General features: G+C 43.3%; 1 protein-coding gene across 1 annotated transcript in view; it reads left to right on the plus strand.

The window, feature by feature from the left end:
* Myo3b (myosin IIIB) overlaps window positions 1–24467 on the plus strand; it is a 333329-nt gene that overhangs the window by 123607 nt on the left and 185255 nt on the right. Inside the window, exons 9-13 of the mRNA XM_052182659.1 lie at window positions 15378–15474; window positions 17051–17167; window positions 17782–17886; window positions 21043–21126; window positions 22703–22905. Of these exons, the coding sequence (XP_052038619.1) occupies window positions 15378–15474; window positions 17051–17167; window positions 17782–17886; window positions 21043–21126; window positions 22703–22905 (606 nt within the window). The remainder of the gene's footprint in view (window positions 1–15377; window positions 15475–17050; window positions 17168–17781; window positions 17887–21042; window positions 21127–22702; window positions 22906–24467) is intronic.

The raw sequence follows: 24467 nt of genomic DNA on the forward strand, positions 1-24467 counted from the left end.
AGATGGAATTTCAAGGTGACTGTGTTGTGCTGATTTCCTCTGTTGTCACAGGTTTCTGCTTAGAACGATGCAAAGCAAACATTTTCCTATTGGCTCTTCCTGCCCTGGCTATTTCTGTGTCTGTGGCAAGCCGACAAGGCAGAGAGAGACCCATTCTTGTGACTTGGGACCTTTTGAAGCAGTAGAAACTTGTGCTTGAAGCCAAGGGAACCAAAAGCTACTTTCCTTTAGTTTCTGTACATCAGCCTGCCCCACACATTCACACAGTACCAAAATGAGGATGAGATACAAACCCTGGCCCTTAAGCATTTACATCAGACCCAGCTTCTCCTGTCTGTTAGATTAGAGAGCTGTTGTCCTGTGGCGTCTAACAGGTCTCAGACTTACCAACCACCATACTTCTGCCCATTTTTGTCTGTGTGGTTGTACATCCTCATTTTAAACACCCATTTCCCCTTCGAAAACGCACAAGCACTTGCTCTAATTACTCTTCGCCAACTCTTTTGATGTTAGATGCCTAGTAGGTGGCAAAGGCTTCTCACAGGGCCTTTGTAATCTCCAGTTTCATTCTGTACCTTGTGTTCCTTTGAACAGTCATTAAAAAAAAATACAACCTCACAAATACGTATCAAAATGTTGAACAGCCCCTTCCTCAGGAGGTCAGAAATAAAATCCAAAGGGAATACAGTGTAATTGACACTTCCTCTTAGCAGCTAGCAAGGTGTTGGCTATGTAGTTTTCTGAACCTACCAGGAAACGCTCTCAGCTGTCATTTGCAGCTGGCTGGTCAAGCTATCTAAAGCTGTGAGTTTCCAGTGGAGGTGGAGAAAACAGAGACTAACAGAGGTGAGAGCAGGGACGGATGGGAAATTAGGCCCCTTGTTTCTTCCCAGCAATGCTCATACACCAATGACAAACCAATGATTAAAACCACGGGCTCTTTCAGATTTGGGCTGTAGCTCAGCCACTTGCTGAAGGGGTTATTTAACTGTTTATTCTTCTGAATTTTCTTCTATAAGATGGGGGTTGTTTTGATTGTGGATTAAATCTACACACAAAAGATTAGGATGGCTCTGCCTACAGTGTTAACCGTCAATAAATGTTGGTCATAGAAAAATATCTGTGCATAGTCTGTTTGGAGTCCTTCACATCTTTTGAGCACTACGTTCTTAAATAGGATTTCTTTTGCTCTGATGAAACACTATAACCCAAACCAACTTGGGGAGGAAAGGGTTTCTTTAACTCCTCCTTAGCATTGTTCATCACCAAAGGCACTAAGGGCAGGAACTCAAACAGGGCAGGAACCTGGAGGCAGGAGCTGATGCAGAGGCCATGGAGGGGAGCTGCCTACTGGCTTGCTCCTCATGTCTTTCTCAGTCTCCTTCATCATAGTACCTCAAATCACCAGCCCAGGGGTGGCACCATTCCCAATAGGCTGGGCCCTCCCATATCAATCACTAATTAAGAAAATGCTCTCCAGGCTGGCCTATAGTCCAATTCTATGGAGGCATTTTTCTCAATTGAAGTTCCCTCCTTTCAGATAACTCTAGTTTGTATCCAGTAGACATAAAACTAGACAGCACAACTACCTTTCTTTTGCCCTTCATCTGTAAAAATCCATCTCCTTAATTATCAGAGGATATCATGAAAATAAACATGCTTTTTCATGATACAGAGGCACCAAAGGTGAAAAGTATTGATTTCTATCTCTTTCTCAAAATCAAATTTATTCATTTATTCTCTGTAGAAACATTTACTTACAAGTGTAGGTGTCAAGCCCTAAACTGAGCAGAGCAACCGCAAAGGCAAACCAGATCTGGTTCTTGATAAAATGCTAATAGTCTTGGTACCACACAAATAAGAATCAGATAAAAACAGTGGTTCTCAACCTGTGGGTCGAGACTCCTTCAACAACTCGCTATTTCAAAAAAATATTCCCATTATGATTCGTAAAAATAGCAATGTTACAAAGTAGCAATGAAAATAATGTTATGGTTGGGGGCGGGTCACAACAACATGAGGAACTGTTAGGAAGATTGAGAAGCACTGGGACAAGGGCAGGAGACTCTAGAGAAGGAGAGGCTGTGGTCGCCCTGGCCCTGCCCCTGGGAAAGGGCACCTGGCTCTGGGATGCTGGGGACAACCAGGAAGTGGCTGAACTAGGATTTAAACCTGGCCAAGCCTGTGGTTTCACATTTCCCTGCCTGCCATATAACCACCGTTGCAGAAAAATGAGTGGATGCTCATCATCTCAACTCCAGTATTGTTTCTTCTGTCTTATTTCGAAAATCATAACTGGTGGGGTGATGGACTTTGAACATGATCCTGAAGATCAAACAGAAGACAGACGGGAAGGAAGTTATTGAGAGAGGGGCAAAGAGCGTCTGAGCTGTAGAGAGCGTGGGGAGACAGGTGAGTTAGCAGGCAGCCTTGGAGCTTTGGGGTCTAGGAGGGAGAGAGAAAGAAAGGAAAGGAAAGTCATGTCCATGGGCCAAAGACATCAGACTTGTGTCTTAGGCAGAAGGGAGTCACTCAAGAGTTCCAGGGAGGTAGTCTGTGTTCTAGATTGTTCTGATGATAGAGTGGAGAATAGAATGGGGTTGCGGGCAAGACTAGAGACAGATATTGACCCATCTCAGTAGCATAACACTACTTCTGCATAGGTGTCTCCTTAGGACTGTGTAGCCTGAGTCTAAAGCTGAATCTATATGGATAAGGGTCTGGGTGTGTGTATAGAGGATTGTATCAAGCTCTGGGTTTTCATAAAGCTGCTTCATGCAGAACATCTAGTGTTTAGACCCACAAGAGCTAAGATGGGCCTCACAACACAAGCTGTCCTCCATACATGGTGCACTTTCTCCTATACTGTAACCAATCCTCCATGGCACCCAGCCTTGCTTCTATATTCTTGAGTGTCCATCCTATCCGTTCATCATAATTGAGATGACCACTTACAGTGTCATCCCAGCACCACCTTCCACCTCGCCACTGTGAGGGGATTGGGAACGGAATATGGATTCTCCCGTTCTCTTCTGCCTTCCCAGCCTTTGCTTTCCTTAACTGATCTTCCCATTGTGATGATCACATCCTCCTCCTACATCTTTACCTATTTATTTTTACTCCTTGCCTTGTTACCTGTTACCAGTCAACGACTTTCCCTTCCTTTCTCATCTCCCACCAATTACTTTGTTAATTCTTCTATTCTTACCTCAGGGTTCCTTTACTAGGAAAACCTTCACTCCATTGCACTGAGGTGGTCCATAAGCAAGAGCTGTGATAACAAACACAAGCATTAGAAGATGCTGAAGCCATGGTATTGTTGGGACTTAGTGGTGAGCTGGTTGGCTAGGGGAAGAAAGACCTATATAAATTGAGCTCCTGGCCCTGATTCAAAACTGAAATCAAAGAGAAATTATAAGATGCTAAGAGATAACAGTCAAAGGACCATTCTATTTCCCTAACATATCAAATATAATGCCAAATACATACAGGTTATTGTTCATGGCTTCCAACTTCCTGCCTTAAGTTTCTTTTGCAATGGTCCAAATAGTCCTAGACTCACTGTCAGAGTCCTGAGAGGCTTTATCCAGCAGCAGATGGAAACAGATGCAGAAACTCACAGCCAAACATCAGGCAGAGCTCAGGGAGTCTTGTGCAAGAGGGGGGATAGACTTGAGTGAGACAGAGGGGTCAACAGCACCCTACAGAGTCAACTAACCTGGCCCATTGGAGCTTACAGAGACTGAACCACCAACCAAAGAGCATGCAGGGGCTGGACCTAGGCTCCCTACACATTTATAGCAGGATGTACAGTTTGATCTTCATGTGGGTCCCCTAACAATTGGAGTAGAAGCTGCCTCTGACTCTGTTGCCTGCCATTGGATCCCTTTTCCCTAGCTGGACTGCCTGGTTGGGCTTCAGTGCAAGAGGTTACACTTAGCTCTACTGAGACTGGATGTCCCAGGGTGGGGCGGTTACCCAGGTGGGCTTCTCCATCTCTGAGGAGAAGGGGAGGGGGTAATAGAGAGAGGGATTTGTAAAGGTTGGACTGGAAGGAGAGGGGGGACAGGGGCCCACAATCAGGATATAAAATGAATGAATGAATGAATGAATGAATGAATAAATAAATTTCTTAAAAGATGGGGAAGGCTTGAAAAGATGAAGGGAAGGATTATGTGTAGAGGAGACATTAAAAATAGAAGAGTTAGAGAGGAGCAAGAGAAATGGACCAATGGTCTAAAAGATGATTGGTTGGTCTTAGAATGAACCTTAATGCTAGAAAGACACACACAGGCGAGATGAGAATATTCTGAAAATCTGAAGGGAAAGAGAGGTACTGTGAGAAAACTCACGCTGAATGGCCTTTAACTTTAACAAAACCTACCAGGGTATCAGGGTGGGCAGTGGTTTTCAGCTCCAGGGAGATGTTAAGCCTTTGGAAGTGTCACTGTGAGGAATGTGACAAAGTCATTCAAATGCAACTATGACTTTTCGGAAGTACAGAAGACCCAGGTACAGGGTGACTGACTGATACTCCGATGCTGTGACGTGGTTAAGAGAGACATGCAGAGAACCTCAGGACAGCGCAGCACTGAAGGCTCTGAGCAAGCGGGCTGCCTCTACCGTTGCCTTGGCCATCTGTGGCCTCTACCTACTCTTGACCACAAGGTGTAGGACAGGGAAAGCAGAGTTGGAGGTCTGACAGTGGCTTAGTAACTCGGAGGCTGAGTCTAGTGAGGGGCTGGTCGTTGGCACGATGAAGAAACACAGGTTCAGTGGAGTATGGCGAACAAAGGGAGGAAGGGAGGGATTGATCTCCTGGGAGCTTTGGAGAGAAACTTATAAACAAGACCAAGCTGTGCTCATGGAAAACGGTCAGTTCGATAGAAATTCACATTTTTTTTTAACATATTGGCAAGTTGAGGAGCCTTCAGAGTAAGAGGAGGTAACAGAAGGAAGAGAAAGCAAAAGGAGTCTGGTGCTGAGGAGGAGGAGGGGGAGGAGGAGGGGGAGGAGGGGGAGGAGGTGGAGAAGGTAAGGTGTGTGTGTGAATGAACATAGGGGAGAACAGTAAGGGAGAGCAGAGGTAGGGAAGGCACAGCTGAGCAGAAGGAGGTCACTCCCTGCCACTGGGATCAAGTAGTGTTAAGTTTAGCCTTGGGCTGACACAGCTATGTTCACTGACAACAGCCTCCTTCTCTCCTAGTTGAGTCTGTAAATCTTATAGCTATGGGGATATGGCAGGCACCCTACTGAGACACAGCCTAGGAACCTATCATCCTGTCTTCCCAATCCCAGAGGCCCTAAGCAATCAGGGATTAAAGATAACACATGATGGGCACTCATTAACTAAAGGACCAAACTTGTGTCCCCTACCCTACTTCTCAGGTATTCACCTGACTACGAGCCCGTACTCTGGGCTACTCACTGGTTACATGATACAGGGCCTTCTCTGAAACCTATATGAAGAGACTCCCACTTTGCATTGTGGGCCTGAATTCTTCTCGGAGCCCTCTATCATGCTGTCTGCATGTGGTGTTACTGACTCTAGTAAATCTCTTATTCCGAAAGGACAATCTACCTCGGTATCCCTCTTGAATAGCAACAGTCTCCAAAATCCTTAACAGATAGAAGGTAGTGCTATGTCAAGATTCCATGGGGGAAGTGGCCATCTTGGCTATAATAAGGAGATAGGACCAGTGTTCAAATGTATAGGAGCATGGTTAGGCATCACGGGGGCGTGGTTACGGTGTAGCAGAAGGCGCACCATGTCTGGAGGAGGGCTTGAGATGTGAGGTCCATCTTCTTTCTCAGGGGTGTAGCCCTTCTGAATGCAGCAGCTGTATGGAAAGCCAGAGCTGGAGGTGACATTTTTTCACTTATATACCCGGATCTGTATCCACTTACCTTTAGGATTCTACCTGTGCAGTCCCCCCCGGGGGGGGGGGGTGTCCGTAGGCAGAAGGAACACTGTTATTGAGACTTGGTCAGTATCATTTCATGATGTTGATGATCACATATACATAGCACCTCAAGGGAACTTAAATTTCCCCAATGACTTATAGTTTTGTCATGGCATATATCTGATTTAGGCAGAACCTTTAGCAATCTAAGATGTACACTCTCTTAAAGGAGGTAAGAATTTCTTAGCATCTGAAGATAACAGTTTAAGGCTTCAGTGTCTCCTAACTTGTCAGAGACGCTTTCGAACAATTTAACTTTTTGACGACACCAGCCCCCATTTCCCTGACCTTCAAAATGTCTTCTTTCCCAAACCCATTTTTGCAAGTCTGTGAATTTATTGCTATCACCCGGCATGTGGCCTAGACGTTAAAGATCAGAGCAGTAGACTTGAAACCGTACATTTTATCACTCCACGAGAGTCATTAGGCGAGAGGATCACAGTGTGGGATGTGGTGGAGGCAGGGAAGGCCCTGGGTAGCTGCTCTATGACCATGAACTCAGCTGCCAGCCTCAGGAAAATGACAAGTTCTAGTGTGTCCTGCCCCTGCAGGTGGCTAGGGCCCGCTGAGATGACAAATGTTAGAGCCTCAAAAGTCAAAGGTCTACTCTAAGTATTATTTGCTAGGAGAATTTAGTAACAGTTATTTCCCCCTGTTATGCTTAATGGCTTTTGGATTCCGCCCTTGTGCTTTGCCCGAGGCTGATTAAAACAATGACTTCAGTTGCTCTGATTCCTTTTCAACCTGCAGTGGTGACCTTTAAAACAGATTTCCCCAGCTCCTCTACTAGCAAACACGTGTGGGCATATATGTACTTGGTATCCTATGCACCCACAGGCTCCTGGTGCTCCTATAAATGAAGACTTTCTGATTGATCACATAAAGTGCTAAGGATGTTGCCCACATTGGAAGTTAAATGTCTTCCTAGCTCCCCAACAGAGAAGGAATAAATCTGTTCCTTCATATAATTAGTATCACTTCCCCCATGCTCCATACCCCACACCCCCATATACACACCCACACCCCCATACCCTTCCCCATCCCCCACATCCCACACACCCATACACCCACTCCATACCCCCCACATACCCCATATTCTCACAGCTAAGATCCTACATCCCCATCCCCCACCCCCCACACCCATACTCCACACCCCACACACCCATACTCCATACTTCCACATCCCACAACCCAGCCCTGCCATACCCACCCCACCCACACTCCACACCCCATACTCCCATACCTCATGCTCTACACATTGTGTCTCACTGTGTGAATAAACTGCTATTTAATTTTCCGCTTTTATCCCTGACTCCTGTTACTATCTGGAGAAGTATCAAATACTCCTTAATATGATTGATAATACAATGCCAATTTATTTAGTAATTGCCCATTTTTGACTGCATAGGTCAAAAATGGGCAGTTACTATCATAATTTGTGCTCAGTTTTCTATTTTCTAAGTTTGTATGTTTGATTGAGAACGTTAACCTTACATTATAGGTCAGCATCTAGCTCAGGGAGCCATGGGCTCTGAACTCAATTGGTATCTACTCTATATTTGACTCACAACAGAGGCAATAGAATAGAGTCCCATGGGTAATCTGTGGTGTTTGTTTCCTACTGGTTCTGTTATTGTATAGTAAAGTCAAATGAAATGGTTCATTTTCTTTGACCCTGAGTCAGAGGGTACACTGAAATAGAAGTGATCTGGATGGAGGATTTGACAGCACTGACTGGCACTGTGACTCTAGCCTCACTTCTGAGTAATGCTTTCCTTACTGTTTGGAGCCACTAGTTATGGTCATAAGGGAATGGGTTTTGTCTACATCTATCGAGGCTTTGGACCACTGCCCTTGAGCCTGGGTCCTCTCCTTCCTCTCCTTTCTTCCTTATCCTCGTTCTCTCTATCCCTATCATCACATATATCATCACTTCCTTTAAGCAGGGCATCTAACAGACATGGTTGTTTTTTCTTTTATCTTTCCATTTGTACCTTGGGAGGGAAGGATGGATTATCTTCTGGGAATGAAGGAACAGGGGCAGAAATAATCTTCACGATGGAACTCCAGAGGGCAACTGTCTAAAGACTGTCACACAGAGTAGCTCTCAGTGGTGAATGGTATGTGATTTACACATCGGGTAAGAGAGTCACATTCTTGGGTCATGATGTAGAACATGTCCTTTTGTCACTTGCATGAGGCTAAGACCATATCCAACCCCACTGTGTGGGGCTCCTGAACCTGTATGTACCCTCTACATGGAGTCTCTGCTTGAAGACAGGAAGCTAATGGGTTATGGGTGGACTTTGGAAAGTAATCACACACAGGACTAGCCTGTCACAGAGATGGGGCTATTACCCCAAAATTGCTTCACTCTAACACGGGCATAGAGAGTAAAATCTAGTCTGAACCACTTTGATGATCTCAAAGTCCTCTTCCCACCCATGACCTGGGATAAAGACAGTCTAGAAAATGTTTGTCATTGTCTCCAAGCACGCCCAAAAACCTACCATCTGCTCCAAGCACACCCAAAGTCTGCCAATGACTTCACACATGCCCAAAAGCCTGCTAATGGCTCCACTTATGCCCAAATTTCTACCTTAACAGAAACTTTATCACTGGTTCCTGAAATCTAAAGTCATTAGACCCTGCATCCTCTACTGCATCCAACCCAAACCCAGACCTCACATCTTTACCTCTTATCTTCAAACCTCAAACTCTCTCTGCCTCATAAACACAAGCAGGGAATACAGAAAAGGCAGTATAGACTTTGGTAGAAAGACATTCTGCACTTTACCCCAGAACACTCCTCTCAAAAGACACTTTAGTTACAGCCATCACTCTATGCACACAGCACCTCAGAGCACACAGGTCATGACCTTCAAAAATAGAGTATGTCTGGATGCTTATATGTACACTAAGGATGTTAAAAGTAGAAGTAGCAGACACGTACTTTGATAAGAACAAAACAAATCTATATATCACTATATACCTTTATTAAACAACATGTCTTTTACTGTTACCCAGTCACTTATATGTATCTATTTATCTAAGCTTTGGGATACTCAAACCTGCTGGGGACCCTGCAAATATCATGGCTGGCAGAGAGATGATCCACTCTAGATGAAGAATGAAACTCTAGTGAGCATCACTTAGCAAGCACTGGGGCAGATTTCCAGAGTCTGGTTTATTCCTCATTGTTTATTTCTCTTACACACTTAAGCATGGTAAAACTTTGGGAAAAGGTTTTCAAATGATACTCATCACAACAAAACTCTAGGCATAGCTACCTGGAAACTCCCATGCCGAGTACCAAAGCACCTGAGACCTGTACAACAAGGACTGTTTTACAGGTCTCAGGTGCTTTGTTACAAGGTTTATCGACTGACCAACAGTGCTCAGGGTAGGGCCTAAGGGAAGGGATTGTAATAAACACAAGGATAAACTCTATTGATGGAGGGTACAAAGCACATGGGACTCTTTCATAAGGATGGGTTCTGCTCACCAAGAAACTAAGCTCAGGATAAGGGCCTAGATAATGCTCAGGGTATTTCAGGCATTCAGGAAGGCTGGCTCCTTAGAACAGAAAACAGATAAACAGGCTGCTAGACAACATCTGCTCCAGCCTGAGCAGGCATCGGCCATTGTCTGCCTTTGGAGAATATAGGCCCGTGTATTTAACAAGTCTGGTCCCTCCAATGCTTTCTCTAAGCTGTGACTCCTACACAACCTAAGTATCTTTTTGTTTGTTTGGTGTTCTATTTTTCAAGTTTCTCTGTGTAGCCCTGGCTGTCCTAAATCTTAGTCTGAAGACCAGGCTGGCCTCAAACTTACAGAGACCCACCCACCTCTTTCTTGAAAGCGCTGGGATCGAAGGTAGAAACCACTACTGCCCAGGCAAATCCAAGTATTTTAAAACTGAATATTTGTAATTTTTATATTGAAACAAAGAATTGGTTGAAAAAAAAGAAAGTTAGCAATTGCTATTCTTAAATTAAGACACTAGGTGGAGCATGCGAGTTTTAGATAATCTGAGTTTGTTGTTACCTGTGAGAATAAAATGGAACCAAATTTAATTTTGTTGATTTTAACTAAAAATAGAGAAATATAGCAATTTTATAAAGTTATCTAACGTCTAAGGATTGTGTAAAAGGGATAAGCGTTAGGGTTATGGTTTTTAACTCTCCAAACCCTGCAGGAGGAAAATGAAGCAGGCATTCTTTTCAGAGGGACAGTAATTGTAGAGGGCAAATACAGCAACTGGTGTGTGTATGTGTGTGTGTGTGTGTGTGTGTGTTTGCATTCATATAGGTGAGTGTTTATGTGTAAGTGAGCATGTGTGTGGATGTGTATGTACACCTGTGCATGTGTGTGTATATATGACTGAACTGATGAACTGGTCTTTATATCAACACCAACTTCTAGATTGCCAACCCCAATCCTGAGAAAGTATCAACTCTAAGGATTGCTCATTAGCAGGAGAGGAGGTCACACCATGCTAATAATAGTAATTTCAATATATTTTCCAATTTGTTTTGTTTAAATCCTTGTGGGAAGATTTTGATGAGATTCAAGCTCATGGCATGGTTCTTGGAGTTTAGGTGTGTGAAACAGACAGACATATACACTTCCATAGCTATAGACAATCTGCTGGTGGGCTTGGAAAATGCCAACTTGGATCCTGGTGTTGCCAAACTGTGTCCATGCACACTGAGAATCCACTTTATGCTGGTGTCTATTTGTTTCTGAGGTTGCAGCTGAGGTTTGCATGTGCTTTTATCTTGAACTGTCTGCAAAAGCATCATGTAGAGTGGAGGACATCCCTCCTGGAATGCTTGCAATCCCAGCACTCAGGAACTAGAAGCAGGATAACAGTGTGACATCATCTTCTATTAATATAGTGAGTTCTAAGAGATCAGCGAGGGATACAGGAGACCTTATAAACACAAGTAACCAATCCCCTGGACCCCATATTTTGGCCATGCTTTATTCCAGAAATGCAGGAATAATTCATATAAAAATCTGTCAATGTAGTTTACCATATAAACAAACTGAAAGAAAAAAAAACCCACAATCATCTTATTAGATGCTGAACAAGCCCTTGACAAAATCCAACAGCTCTTTATAATAAAAGTCCTAGAGAGATCAGAGATATAAGGCACATACTTAAACATAATGAAGGCAATATACAAGATGATAGCCAACATCAAATTAAATGGAGAGAAACGTAAAGCAAAAATCAGGGACAAGACAAGGCTGTCCATTCTCTCCCTATCTCTTCAATATAGTACTTGAAGTTCCAGCCAGAGCAATAAAACAACAAAAGGAGATCAAAGGGATAAATATTGGAAAGGAAGAATTCAAAGTATTGCTATGTGCAGATGATATGATAGTATACATGAATAATCCTAAAAAAAAAAAAATTCTAACAGGGGATTCCTAGAGCTGATAACCACCTGCAGTAAAGTGGCTACATACAAAATTACACCTTCACCCCAAATTAGTAGCCCTCATACATACAAATGATAAATGGTCTGAGAGAGAAATCAGGGAGGCAATATCCTTCAAAATAGCCACAAATAATATAAAATATCTTGGTGTAACTCTAACCAAGCAAGTGAAATATTTGTATGACAAGAACTTTAAGTCTTTGAAGAAAGGAATTGAAGAAAACCTCAGAAGATGGAAAGATTTCCCATGCTCATGGATCAGTAGGATTAACATAGTTAATTAAAAAAATGGCCAGCTTACCAAAGGCAATCTACAGATTCAACGTAATTCCCATTGAGATTCCAACACAATTCTTACAAACCTCAAAAGAACAATCCTCAGCTTCATAAAGAAAAACAAAGTAACTCAGAATAGCTAAAACAATCTTGTATAATACAAGATCTTTTGGGGGTATCACCATCTGTATTGCTTGTACTACAGAGCAATAGTAATAAAACCCACATGGTAATGACACAAAAAACATACAGGTTGATCAATGGAATGGAATAAAATACCCTACAGTAAATCTACACACTTATGGACACTTGATTTTTAATAAAGAGGCCAAAATTATACAATAGGAAAAAAGTGTCTTTAGCAAATGGTACTGGTCTAATTGGATGTCTACATGCAGTCAAATGCAAATAGATCCATATCTATCACTCTGCACAAAACTCAAGTCCAAATGGATCAAAGACTTCAGCATAAAATCAGAATTACTAAATCTGATAGAAGAGAAAGTGGAGAATAACCTTGAATGCATTGGCACAGGATCCAACTTCCTGAGCTAAAATTAATCATGCATGCACTCAGATAAACAATTGATGAAACTGAAAACCTCTGCAAGGCAAAGAACACCATCAAAAGACAAAATGGCACCCTATAGAATGGGAAAATATTTTTTTTTACCAACTTCACAGTTGACAGAGGGTTGACGTCCAAAATATATAAAGAACTCAAGAAACTAGACATCAACAAACCAAATAACCCAATTAAAAAAAAATAAAGTACAGATCTAAAGAGAATTCTCAACAGAGGCATCTCTAGTAGCGGAGAAACACCTAAAGAAATGTTGAGCATCCTTAGCTATCAGGGAAATGCAAATTAAAATGACTCTGAGATGCCATCTTATACTGATCAGACTAGCTAAGATAAAAATCTCAAGCAACATCTTATTCCAGCAAGGATGTGAAGGGAAACACTATTCCATTGCTGGTGGGAGTGAATACTTATCCACACAGCTACTTTGGAAATCAAGTTGGTGGTTTCTTAGAACATTGGGAATCAAGATGCAGCTATCCCACTCCTGGGCATATACCCCAAAGAAGCTCCACTGTACCACAAGGCCATTTGCTTGAGCATGTTCATAGCAGCTTTAGTCATAATAACTAGAAACTGGAAACAACCTAGATGTCCCTTGACTGAAGAATGGATAAAGAAAATGTGGCACATTTGCACATGGAATATTACTCAGGTATTTAAAACAGTGACATCATGAAATTTGCAGACAAATTGATGGAACTAGGAAGGACCATCCTGAGTGACGTAACCCAGACCCAGAGAGACAAACATAAGTACTCGCTCATAAGTGGATGTTAGCCATAAAGTAAAGGATAACCATGCTACATTCCACAGACCCAAAGAAGGTAAGTATCAAGAAAGGCTCAAGGGGAGGGATGCAGGAATCTCATGGAGAAAGAGAGGTACAGTGGATGGTGAGTGGCTGGGAGGATAGAAAGAAGAGGGACTGGGGGTGTGGGACAGAGGGAGAAAGTACTACAAGAGACAACTGAAATGGGGGAGAGTTGAGTATCTCTTGGATGAGCTAGAAGCCAAGGGCAATGGAAACTTACAGGAATGTAAGAAAGTGACCCTAGCTAAGACTCCTAGCAATAGAGGATATGGAGTCCAAACTTGCCATCTATTGTAACCAGACAAGACTGCCAATGGAGGGCTTGGGACACCAACCCAACCACAAAACCTTTGATCTACAATTTGTCCTGCCTACAAGCTGTGCAGGGCTAAAAATGGAGCAGAAATGGAAAGAGTGACCAACCAAAGACTGGTCTAGCTTGAGGCCCATGCCATCAAAGGGAGCCAACACTGCCCATGCTAATGATAGTCTACTGTATTTACAGACAGGAGCCTAGCATTACTGTCATCAGTGAGGCTTCACCTAGCAACTGATGGAGATAGATGCAGAGACCAAACATTAGACAGAACTTGGGGATTCCTGCAGGAGAAAGGGAGGGATTATAGGAGCCAGAGGGGTCAAGTCACCCCAAGAAAACCCACAGAATCAACTAACCTGAGCCCACAGGGGCTCACAGACATTGGACCACCAACCAGAGAGCCTGCGTGGGGCTGACCTAGGCCCACTGCACATACATGTAGTAGCTTCTTTCTTCAAGTGGGACTTCTAACAGCGGGAGCAGGGTCTGCTCTGACTCCTGCCTGCCTTTGGGACCCTTTCCCCCCTACTGGGCTGCCTCATCTAGCCTTATTAGGAGAGGATGCACCTAGTCTTACTGCAACTTGATAAGCCAGAGCTGGTTGATATCTAGGGGAGGCAAACAGGAGGAGTGGGTGGGAGCGGGGAGGGGAAGGAGGGAGAAGGCCTGGGAGGGAGGAAAATTTCGGTCGGGATGCAAAGTAAATACATTAATACAAATTTAAAAAGTAGACAAATAACAAAACAAACTGTGGTTTGGGATACTAAAGGGTGTCTTTATTTATTGTAATTCAACTTTTTGGGATACACCGTAAGCAATGCCCCACAATAAGAAATATGAGTCTGAAAAGATGTCTAAGGAGGTAAAAGCACTTACCATAGAAGCTCAGTGACACATACTCAGTCCCTAGGACCCAGGTGGAAGAAGATAACTGACTCCTGGAAATTGTCTTCTAACTTCCACAGGTGCATGTGGACACACGTGTGAATGCACAAGAGTGCACACGCACATAAAAAATGTTAACAAAACAGATGATATTGAGTTTAAACAAGACATATGTGCTAAGTAAAACTCCCAGAATATTATTTTTTATTATTAAATGTTCATAATCCATATGTTGCCCATGGATGCATGTATGTAGTGGTAACCTCAGGAAAGAAGTTCTTTAGGAAAAAGCTCTCAAAGGAATTTTTGATAAATGAACAAGGTAAGTGCAAACCATGACCGACTCTCTGGTATTTACATTGCTCTTTGAAAGTTTCTGTAGCTTGAAAGAATAAATCAGAAAGTCTGGGTGGTGGCAGGCAGGACAAGGGGACATTACCAGAAGGGAGGCACTGTGACTGTGGCTCAGTGGAAAGTCTATGCTTCAACAGGATGTAGAATGTTCTAAATCACGGTTCTCGACCTTCCTGATGGTGTAGCCTTTTCCTGCAGTTCTTTTCCTTGTGCTGATCACCCCCCCCCCCCGCCATAAAACTATTCCTTGTTACTTCATAACTGAGATTTGCCACTGTTATGAATATAGTAATGTCAACATTTGTAATGCAGGCTATGTGATATGTGACCCACAGGGGGGATCTTGACCCACAGAGAGTCCTTGCTGTATAGTCTTGGGATTTTCATTGCTTTCTTAGGAAACATTACAGTCAGGTAGACAGTGATTTTGTGCCACACAAAGCAGAAAATAAAAGTGTAGAAGATACCTCCTAGAAGCTGGAATTAAGGAAACACAAATGTATGTTAGCCGGGTCCAGTTGGTAAAGTTCTTCACTGTGAGGGAAGAGCTTAGGACTCCCCTTCCCTTGGTGCCTTCACACTCAGGGCACAATGTCTGGAATGGCTTTGCTTTCACTGTCTCTGAGGTTGCTGGATACATCAGGTGCTGAGTTCTCAAGTGAGCTGCCCTCACCGCCTGCCTTCTGCTGCTGCGTTCACTGTCACGGGGTTGATGCTTTCTTCTTGGTTCCAGGCATGAAAGGATGCATACCGGAAAATCCCATCAAGTGGAGGATGCTGGCAGCTGCTGCCTTGAGGACGACTTGGTCAATCTCGAGGTCCTGGACGAGGTACTGAATGCTTGGTAGACAGCTCTCCTGGAGAGTTTCAGATCTTGAGGTACTGGACGAGGTACTGAATACTCAGTTGACAGCTCTCATGGAGCGTTTCACATCTTGAGGTCCTGGATAAGGTACTGAATACTTGGTACACAGTTCCCCTGGAGTTTCACATCTTGAGGTCCTGGATGAGTACTGAATACTTAGTAGACAGCTCTTGTTGCTATATTTTTCCAACCCAAATACCCGGTAAAAGAAATCTCAGCTCAATCAATAACAATACAAGCTATACGCCTAGATGGGCAGGTCTCCCACCACACTACTCTATTCCCATCTATGTTATCCCATACGACTTCCAGTTTCTCCAGGCCACGAGCTTCTCCCCATCCTCTCCATCGATCCTCCTCCGTAGCTCCTTTCCTTCCCACTGATCCTTTTCTCCTCCCCCAAACCCTCAGTTCCTCCCCCTTCCTCCTGCCCAATCATTGGCTCAAGCCTTTATTTGAAAAGTTAAGGTGGGGAGAAGGTTCACAAGACAACTCCTCATCTGCAGCCCTTCCCAGGAGTGGAATTAGCATCAAAATACAAGCCCAGGCTATCCACAACAAGCTCTCAAGGAGCATTTCACATCTTGAGGTCCTGAATGAGGTACTGAATACTTAGTAGACAGCTCTCATGGAGAGTTTCACAGGAGGTCTGTCTCTTCTCTGGCCCTTCTATGACTGATCACAGTTTTCTAAAGTCATTCAAAACTTTCATCGCTTGGTTAGCTACGGCGTAATCGCTATGACTTTGACCCCCTGTGTGCACAGTTATAGTTTTGGAATGATGAAAGATTCTAGTAAAGCCCTTTATTTCATAGGCCTGACTGATGAAGCCCTCCAACTTAAATTCATCAGTTTAGAATAATAAAAAATATTCTAGTTTACCCTGAAAACAGGTGTTTGTTCTTCATAAGGAGACATTTCATTGACAGAGACCATGGAGTAAATATAGTTCAGCTTTGAAATCTGAGAACTATGATAATTCCTCATTTAGGAGACTTGCCTTTGCTTGAGCTGAACCGCCATCTGTGGATTTTAATCCTGGGGAAACCCAGCATCAACACCTCAGTCACTAACCTGTAACACCATGGTGTTCAATTCTGATTCCCGCCATCCAGTAATTTGAGAAATAAAATTCCCAGGCCTGTCATGACAGGAATAGCCTGAGAAAATGCTACTCTTCCAGGGGACCCAAGTTCGAGTTTCAGAACCTGGGGAACCTGCCCACATACAGTTAAATCTAATTATACATAGAACCTTCTAATTGAACAGAGACTGCACTCCCCAACCCAACACCCAAGAACAATTCCAATCTTTGTTGGCTACCCGATGCCTGTCAGCAACTCTTCCTTCAGCACATTCTAATCATTGAGTCTTTCCAGGCACCTGCCATCATTTGAGAGATTTAAAATCATCAAGACTCTGTTAGGATCTGAATGGGCTGATTTAATCTTTTAGACAAATATTAGTGTAAGAAGCTCATTGCTGCTTTCAGCTTCTCTGTCTTGATTGTCCATGTTACTCTCAACGCTGTCTCTTCTTAGGATACAATTGTCTACTGGCTGCAGAAGCGGTATGCAGACTCGGTGATCTACACCTACGTTGGAGATATTCTAATTGCCTTAAACCCCTTCCAGAATCTAAGCATATACTCACCACAGGTATGAAGACTGGTTTAAAAGCATTTTGTTCCTTCACGAGTGATTAAAAAATCACAAGGCCAGGTCTGGAAATGCAGTTCACTGGTAGAATGATTGCTTAGCGTGCATCCAGTCCTAGGCTCAAACCCACACACTGGGAAAAAAAATCAAATATGCAAATAAAACGAAGTGGCATTAAAACCATGTAGCCACTCTCCTACCAAGGGATTGATATCCGAAAGTGTAGACAATAATTTAACGTAAGTGGGATTTTATCTTTGGGGAGAAACTTCTCAAAGCAAGGAGAACCAGTAAAAGTTAGCAGTTATTGAATGCTTACCTCATGCCAAACACTGGGTTGGGTCATGTCTGATCATCCTATGAGACAGAAAAGCTATGACGATTCAGTAGAGGACGAGACAGAGCAGCGCAGTTGGTGCCCCTTGCCCAAGTTTTTGTAGCCAGTAATGGAAATCAGGGGTCAGAACATAGGCCTGCAGACTCTGAGCCTTCTAGCAGCAGCGAGTCTTCTGAGGTGACAAGTCTTGCTATTCTGGGTAATAGGTAGTGAAGGCATTTGAGGGTCCAGGGGAGCATTTGAAGGATCCTGTCAGTGAGTTGTTTCTTTCCTTCAGTTTTCCAGGCTTTACCATGGGGTGAAACGTTCCTCGAATCCCCCTCACATATTTGCATCAGCAGATAATGCTTATCAGTGTTTGGTTACCTTCAGCAAAGACCAGGTAAGGGCTCGCCTTCCCCTCCTACGAGCTCACAAGGTGAGGCATAGTTCATCTTCCTGTTTTTGTTTGGACCTGTAGTTGCTGAGGCTACCCCGAGGAAATGGGAAATAAAATTGCTGTGCAAGGGAGCTGGAAGCCCAAGAAGGAGAAAACCCTTTCAGAGACATAGCACACAGATATCGGGAGCACTCATTTTCTCTCATGAAATGCAATAAAGACGTTTCTAATATGAACATAATGAGAACATAGAGCAACCACAACCTGATTACATGCAATGGCTGTAATAAAAATGCAATATATAATGGCATAAATGAAATTCCCTCCTATTAAGATCTCAGAATGTTCATGACTGGTTCTCGTGTATGTCTAATACCGCACTTGCTATACACTGGGCCCTGTACCATCTAAGCTGCTGGGAAATTTGATGGGTTAGGGCTAAGACTGATAAATTTTAAGCTCAATGTTACTTAAACACAAACTTAACTCATAATTTTTAGTTGTCTAGACCTGTAATTCACAGCATGGCTTGTTCTATCTTTGACCCCCTCCTCCATTTTGCTAGGTTTGTTTTCCTTTATTTCTGCATTCTGTAAACAAATAGAGGTAACTTAACTTGGCAAGAAAATTATTAGGAGAGCTTACTATGTATGTACTTCCAGAGACCAAAGAAGTCTGATTTTTATTTTTGGCTCAGTTGAGGATAAACAAAATAACAACGGTATCTCAGTTACTTTTCTGTCATGATAACACACCATGGTCAAGGCAACTTCCAGACAGAAGGGCTTCTGTGGCTTACAGTTCCCGAGGTGTAACTCTGTCATGGTGGACAAGCGTGGCTGCAGCTAGGAGCCCCCGCCCGGAACTGCAAACACAAAGCAAAGAGAGCAAATGACAAGTGGGTTGGGTGTCTTTACTCTTACAGTTTCCCAGTGTCAGCAAGACAGCACCCCTAAACTTCCTCAAGCAGCACCACTGACTAGGGACCAAGTGTTCAAGTGCCCCAAACTGTGAGAGACATTTCTTACTCAAACCACATGGGTAAAATAGAACCCATGGAACAGCACACTCAGGCCTCCTGATGACTGGAGAGGAATATCTCCTCACGGTTGTGGAGGGTTACAAACTGTCCACAGGTTTTCCAGTAAGAAAAGTAGTGGAAAGAGAGAACATGACTTTCAAATTTGTCTGCTGTTTTTTTCTTTCTCACCGCTCTTATTCTGTTTCTGACACCAAATTGTATGTTTCTAACACTAAGCAGATTTTTTCAGGGTGCCCTATAGTTCAGTACAATCCTGCCACACTCTGGAGTTAGCACAGACCTCACAGGTTATGGGTTAACTTCAACAAAACTGCCCGTGTGTCAGATGCTGGTTACAAATGGTATACCCAAGATACTCACAATTCTGCCAACCCACATACAAATTCAAGGGTTCTAACAATCCTCTTTCAGGCTGTCTAATTCATTAGCATAACTCAAAGAATTAAGATGAACACTAAATTTGTTGTTACTGGCACATTAGGATATAATCCCAGCAGCCTCATGGGAGACATTCATGGGACAGATAGCAGGAGAGGTGGGAACACAAAGGATCTTGTCTTTCACCTGAGCCATTTCCCAGGGCCTTCAATACTTCAGTTCAAAACTCACTGAATCTCATTTCTTTAAGATTCAGTAGTTAGGAAAGAGCACTGGCTGTTCTTCCAGAGGATCAGATTCAATTCCAGCACCTACATGGCTACTCACCACTGCCCATGACTCCAATTCCAGAGGATCTGACACCCTCACACAGACGTACATGCAGGCAAAACACCAAATACACATAAGATAAAAATAGATAAATCATTAAAAATGTTTTATAATTCAGGGACTAAGACTGAGATGAATACAGTCAAAGCACATGATAGACTTGAAAGAATCTTTGTGAAGTCCAACACTGTGTGCAGGGAATATATGTTAATAGAATATTTTGAATAGTAAAATAAACAAAATGGTTCTTTTCAATACAAGTTTTTATCGAACTCAATTTTCAACCTCTTTTGCCTTCCTGGATAATGGGAGGGGGTCTGAAAGTTTCCATACTCTGATTATACAGCTGTTCTTTCTCAGTGCCCATCCCTGTCCTGAGACAGTCCAGTTGCCATTTGGAACTACCTTGTTCACAGGTGAGGTGCGGCTGCCAGTGCTCTTCCTGAGCAGAAGATGTCCCTGTCCTTCCTTCCACCAGTCAGAAAATTCCTAGGAGCTTTAAGCCAGGAAACAAGTACAAAAGCCTAACACATTACTTGTATTCTTCCTCATCACTGATTTCTTTTGTGTACAAAGAGCTCCAGGAAGCGTTAAAACGAACATGGCTAACAGTACAATAGAAATAAGCCATGACTATAAATAAGACCAAAAAAAACATGTGATCAACCTTAAGCATTGGCATTGACCTCACTCATAATAAAAGAGACACAGTCTAAAACTGCACTGAATACCAGTTTTTACCTATCGGTTTGACACAAATCAATACACTGTGTGCTGAGACCTCAAGGCGACAGACTACTTCCTGTAGGTCACTGTCTCAGCTCCCCAGGCATGTCTCCCATGTACCAGGCCCTGCATTGTGTACCTTTTCTAATATACCAGCCCCAACTCTATATGCTCTATGTATGTATGTCTCCCACGAAGCTGGCCCTGGATCATATACCCTTTCTAACACGCCAGAAAACACAAATTGTTGCTCTAGTGAATTAGTCAGGTGCTATGGTCCCTAGCAAAGCAGCACAGTAATAGCTATTTTATAAATACCTTTACTTTTTTATCAAATGTTACCCACTTGGAATTTACTTAGCAGATGAATCTGCATGTAGATACAATAACCTGTGTATAGGGTTACTCATTGCAATATAGTTTGTAAAAAGAATAGACCAAACAATCCACAGGAATCAATTAACAATGGTACCATCAGACAATGCTACATCTATACCTTGCAGTGATAAGCAACTGTCTTAGCTCATCATATAGTGGGAAGAGTCCCAGGATAGAACAGTTGCTCAGTGAAAGATGGAGGTATATAGTGAAGGATGCTATGTGGAAAACCACAACCCAATGCATATGTTGGTTCTGTATGATAATTCATTGAATCCCTTCCTTGACTCCATTTTCTGTGCCAGTGTATTGTCATCAGCGGAGAAAGTGGATCGGGGAAGACGGAGAGCGCCCATCTGATTGTCCAGCATCTTACTTTCTTAGGAAAGGTATGGGCCAACCTGCTTTGTGTATCATGGCTTGAAGCTCCTGCAGAAGCCCTCCTAGCAGAAGTCAGTACTGTTGTTCTTTTTAAATCAGGAATCACCATAAGAAGATTTCATCCTTTTTGTGTTTCTCTTCTTGATAGCTAGGCTCTTAAGATGCCAGCATGCTGTTCTGACTTCATGTAGTGAGAAAAATAATACCGACATGGATTTACTAGACTGTGGGCTATTAATTATTTTGTGTGTTTTCAATGTATTAGAGACATTGAGCCATTAAGTGGGAAAAGTGGCTAAACACTGAGTCGGATCAAGGGGGGCACTGTGGTGATTAGGAAAATGGCAACAAAACAAAACAACAACAACAAAAGGAAAATGGCAAGAGGAAGCCATGGTACAACAACTGAAGGAAAATTCCAGCCTTGACTCAGACATGGAAGGAAGGAAGGAAGGAAGGAAGGAAGGAAGGAAGGAAGGAAGGAAGGAAGGAAGGAAGGAAGGAAGAAAGAAAGAAAGAAAGGATTGCAAAATTAGTTAGGGAGTCTCCTGTAGTTGGCATTAGTGCATAATGTGACTAAGAAAGGGTTTGAGGGACCCCACCCCACCCCAACCCCGGAGCTCCCGGAGACTGGACCACCAACCAAAGAGTACACATGGAGGGACCCATGGCTCTGGCCACATATATGGCAGAGGATGGCTTTGTTGGATATCAGTAGGAGGAGAGGTCCTTGGGCCTGGTGTTGGATTTCCCTGTGTAGGGGAATAATACCAGGGCAGGAAGATGGGAGTGGGTGGGTGGGAGAGCACTCTCACAGAGGTGGGGGAGGGGGAGGAAATAGGGGGTTACTGAAGAGGAGACCTGAAAAGCAGGAAACAAATAAAATGTGAATAAAAAATATGGAATAAAAATAAAAATAAAATAAAGATCAAGCTAGTTTGGACTGTGTAAAACTACGCTCTGAAGCTGAGCAGTCATCTAATAACAAGGAAGAGACGTTGAAAGGGGAAGGGGAAGACAGACTGCCATCGCAGGCAGAGAGGGGTGCATCCTGCTTCCATCTCTAGTGCTCTGATAATAACCATGTGGGGGATAGAGATGTGGCTCAGTTGGTAGAGTTCTTAGCTACTGTGCCTGAGTCCACCGCTTCAATCCCAGCAACCAATGGACCTCACTCCAAAAGCTTGTAATCCCAACACTCAGGAGGAAGAGGCAGGAAGATTAAAAACGAAAAGAAAAGAAAAGAAAAAGAAAAGAAAGGGTTTGAGGACTCCTTTCTTAGAGTGAGATTTATTGAAAAAGTTAAAAATGGAAAAGTTAAAAGATGTCAATAGTTAGAATTCTTTCTAAACTGATAAGTAGTAAACCTCTCTCAAAGATGTCCTATGCAGGCAGACTTTAAAACTACCACCAAATCTGGCTTTCTGATTCACGGTAGCGTATGACTCCTTCATGTGAGAAACCCATGCTGGGGGTTGATGCTAACTTAACAAAGTAGAGTTGCTTAGAGAGGGAGCCTGGGAGGGGTGCGGGGCAATGTTATTGGAATGCTGCTTCTGAAGGCTTCTCCTCTGCTCCACCCAGGCCAACAATCAGACCTTACGCCAGAAAATCCTCCAGGTCAACTCCCTGGTGGAAGCCTTCGGGAACGCCTGCACCGCCATCAATGATAACTCCAGCCGCTTCGGGAAGTATCTGGAAATGATGTTCACACCAACTGGTGCTGTCATGGGGGCGAGAATCTCCGAATATCTCCTTGAAAAATCCAGAGTTATACAGCAGGCAGCGTAGGTGCACTTCTATTCTGTCATCATTTTTTTTTTTTTTTGCTCTGTCATATAAATTTGGAGAATTTGGGAATTTTGAAGGTTCCATCTCCCCTTGCTTTTAGTCTCCCCCAGTTTTTAAAAGCAAAGGACTAGTGGTAGCTGATGTGCTTTTTAAGATCTAGTTTTGTCTTAACGTGCATGGGTGTTTTACTTGCATGTATGTCTATGCACAGTGTGCGTGCCTGTTACCCTAAGAGACCAGAAGAGGGAGTAAGATCCTTGGAACTGGAGTTACAGATGGGTGCAAACTGCCCTGAGCATCCTGGGAACTGTACTCAAAGACTGTGCAAGAACATCAAGTGCTTTTAACAGCTGAGCCATCTCTCCAGCCCTTGGTGGTAGTTTTGTTTTTGTTCTTGTTTTACCTAGAAGGGATTAAGGAGAGAGTAAGTACAAAGGGCTGGGGACAGTGCTTTATGAATGGTCTATCTGTTTCTCTTGAGTTGGTTGTATAAGGTAGAATTTAACAATAATTAACTTGCACATACCTTAAAGATCCACTTTATCTGTTAAATGTGAAATTTTCAATTACAAAAAGTACTGAAAATATTTCACACATTTTCCTTTCACTTGGGAGAGAAAAGAATGTAATGGTATTGCGTATTCATTACTTTTTTGTTGCTGTGATAAAATACTATGATAAAAAGCAATGAGACCAAAAGGGCTCATTTTACCTTACCATTCCAGTGGAGACACAGTCCATCATGACTAGGAAAAGGATGGGAGCAAGAGCAGGAGCGGGAGCAGGGGGCTAGACGATCACATTTCATTGACGCACAGGGAGCCGAGAGTAAGGGCAGTAGATCTCGCCAGGCCGTCAGACCTCAAAGCCTGCCCCAAATGATGTGCTTCTGTTGCAGTAAATCTCCAACCCCAATAAGCCCGTGCAAGGAAAACTCAACTTAGTTATAGTATTTATAAACTGCATACCTAGACGGGGCAGATATACACTACTCCATTCCCCAGCTATGAAATCCCTTACTGCTTTCGGTTTTGATCACTGCAGGACACCAGAGTTTCTCAGGAGCAGGGCTGTACACACAAAAGCAGTCAATAATTGATGCCTGCTATATGCCCAAGTAAACAAAACAAAGTCCCTGAGTCCACAGTGAGTGTGGGGGAAGGGAGAGAGGATCACAGTCATTATAGGAATATATAAATAGAGCAGATGCTATCAGTGCTTGGAAGCAATAGTTTCCAAGTAAGTGCTGGGGAAATAAACAGGTGAAGCAGGTCCACTGCCTGGTTTAGGAAGAAGAGTTGTGTGGAGTTCATGGAGGGCAGAGGGGTTCTACGCCATCTACACCACGACCATAAGCAACTCAGGGAGGAGGGGAGGAAAGGATTTATTCTGCTTATACACATCACCGTCTAACACCAAAGGAAGTCAGAATGGGAACACCAACAGGACGGACACCTGGAGGCAGGCGCTGATGCGGAGGCCATGGAGGAGTGTTGTTTACTGGCTTGCGCCCATGGCTTGCTCAGCCTGCTCTCTTACACTGAATGCACCACGGGCC

This window comes from Apodemus sylvaticus, chromosome 5 (assembly GCF_947179515.1).
Source record: "Apodemus sylvaticus chromosome 5, mApoSyl1.1, whole genome shotgun sequence".
NCBI lineage: Eukaryota > Metazoa > Chordata > Mammalia > Rodentia > Muridae > Apodemus > Apodemus sylvaticus.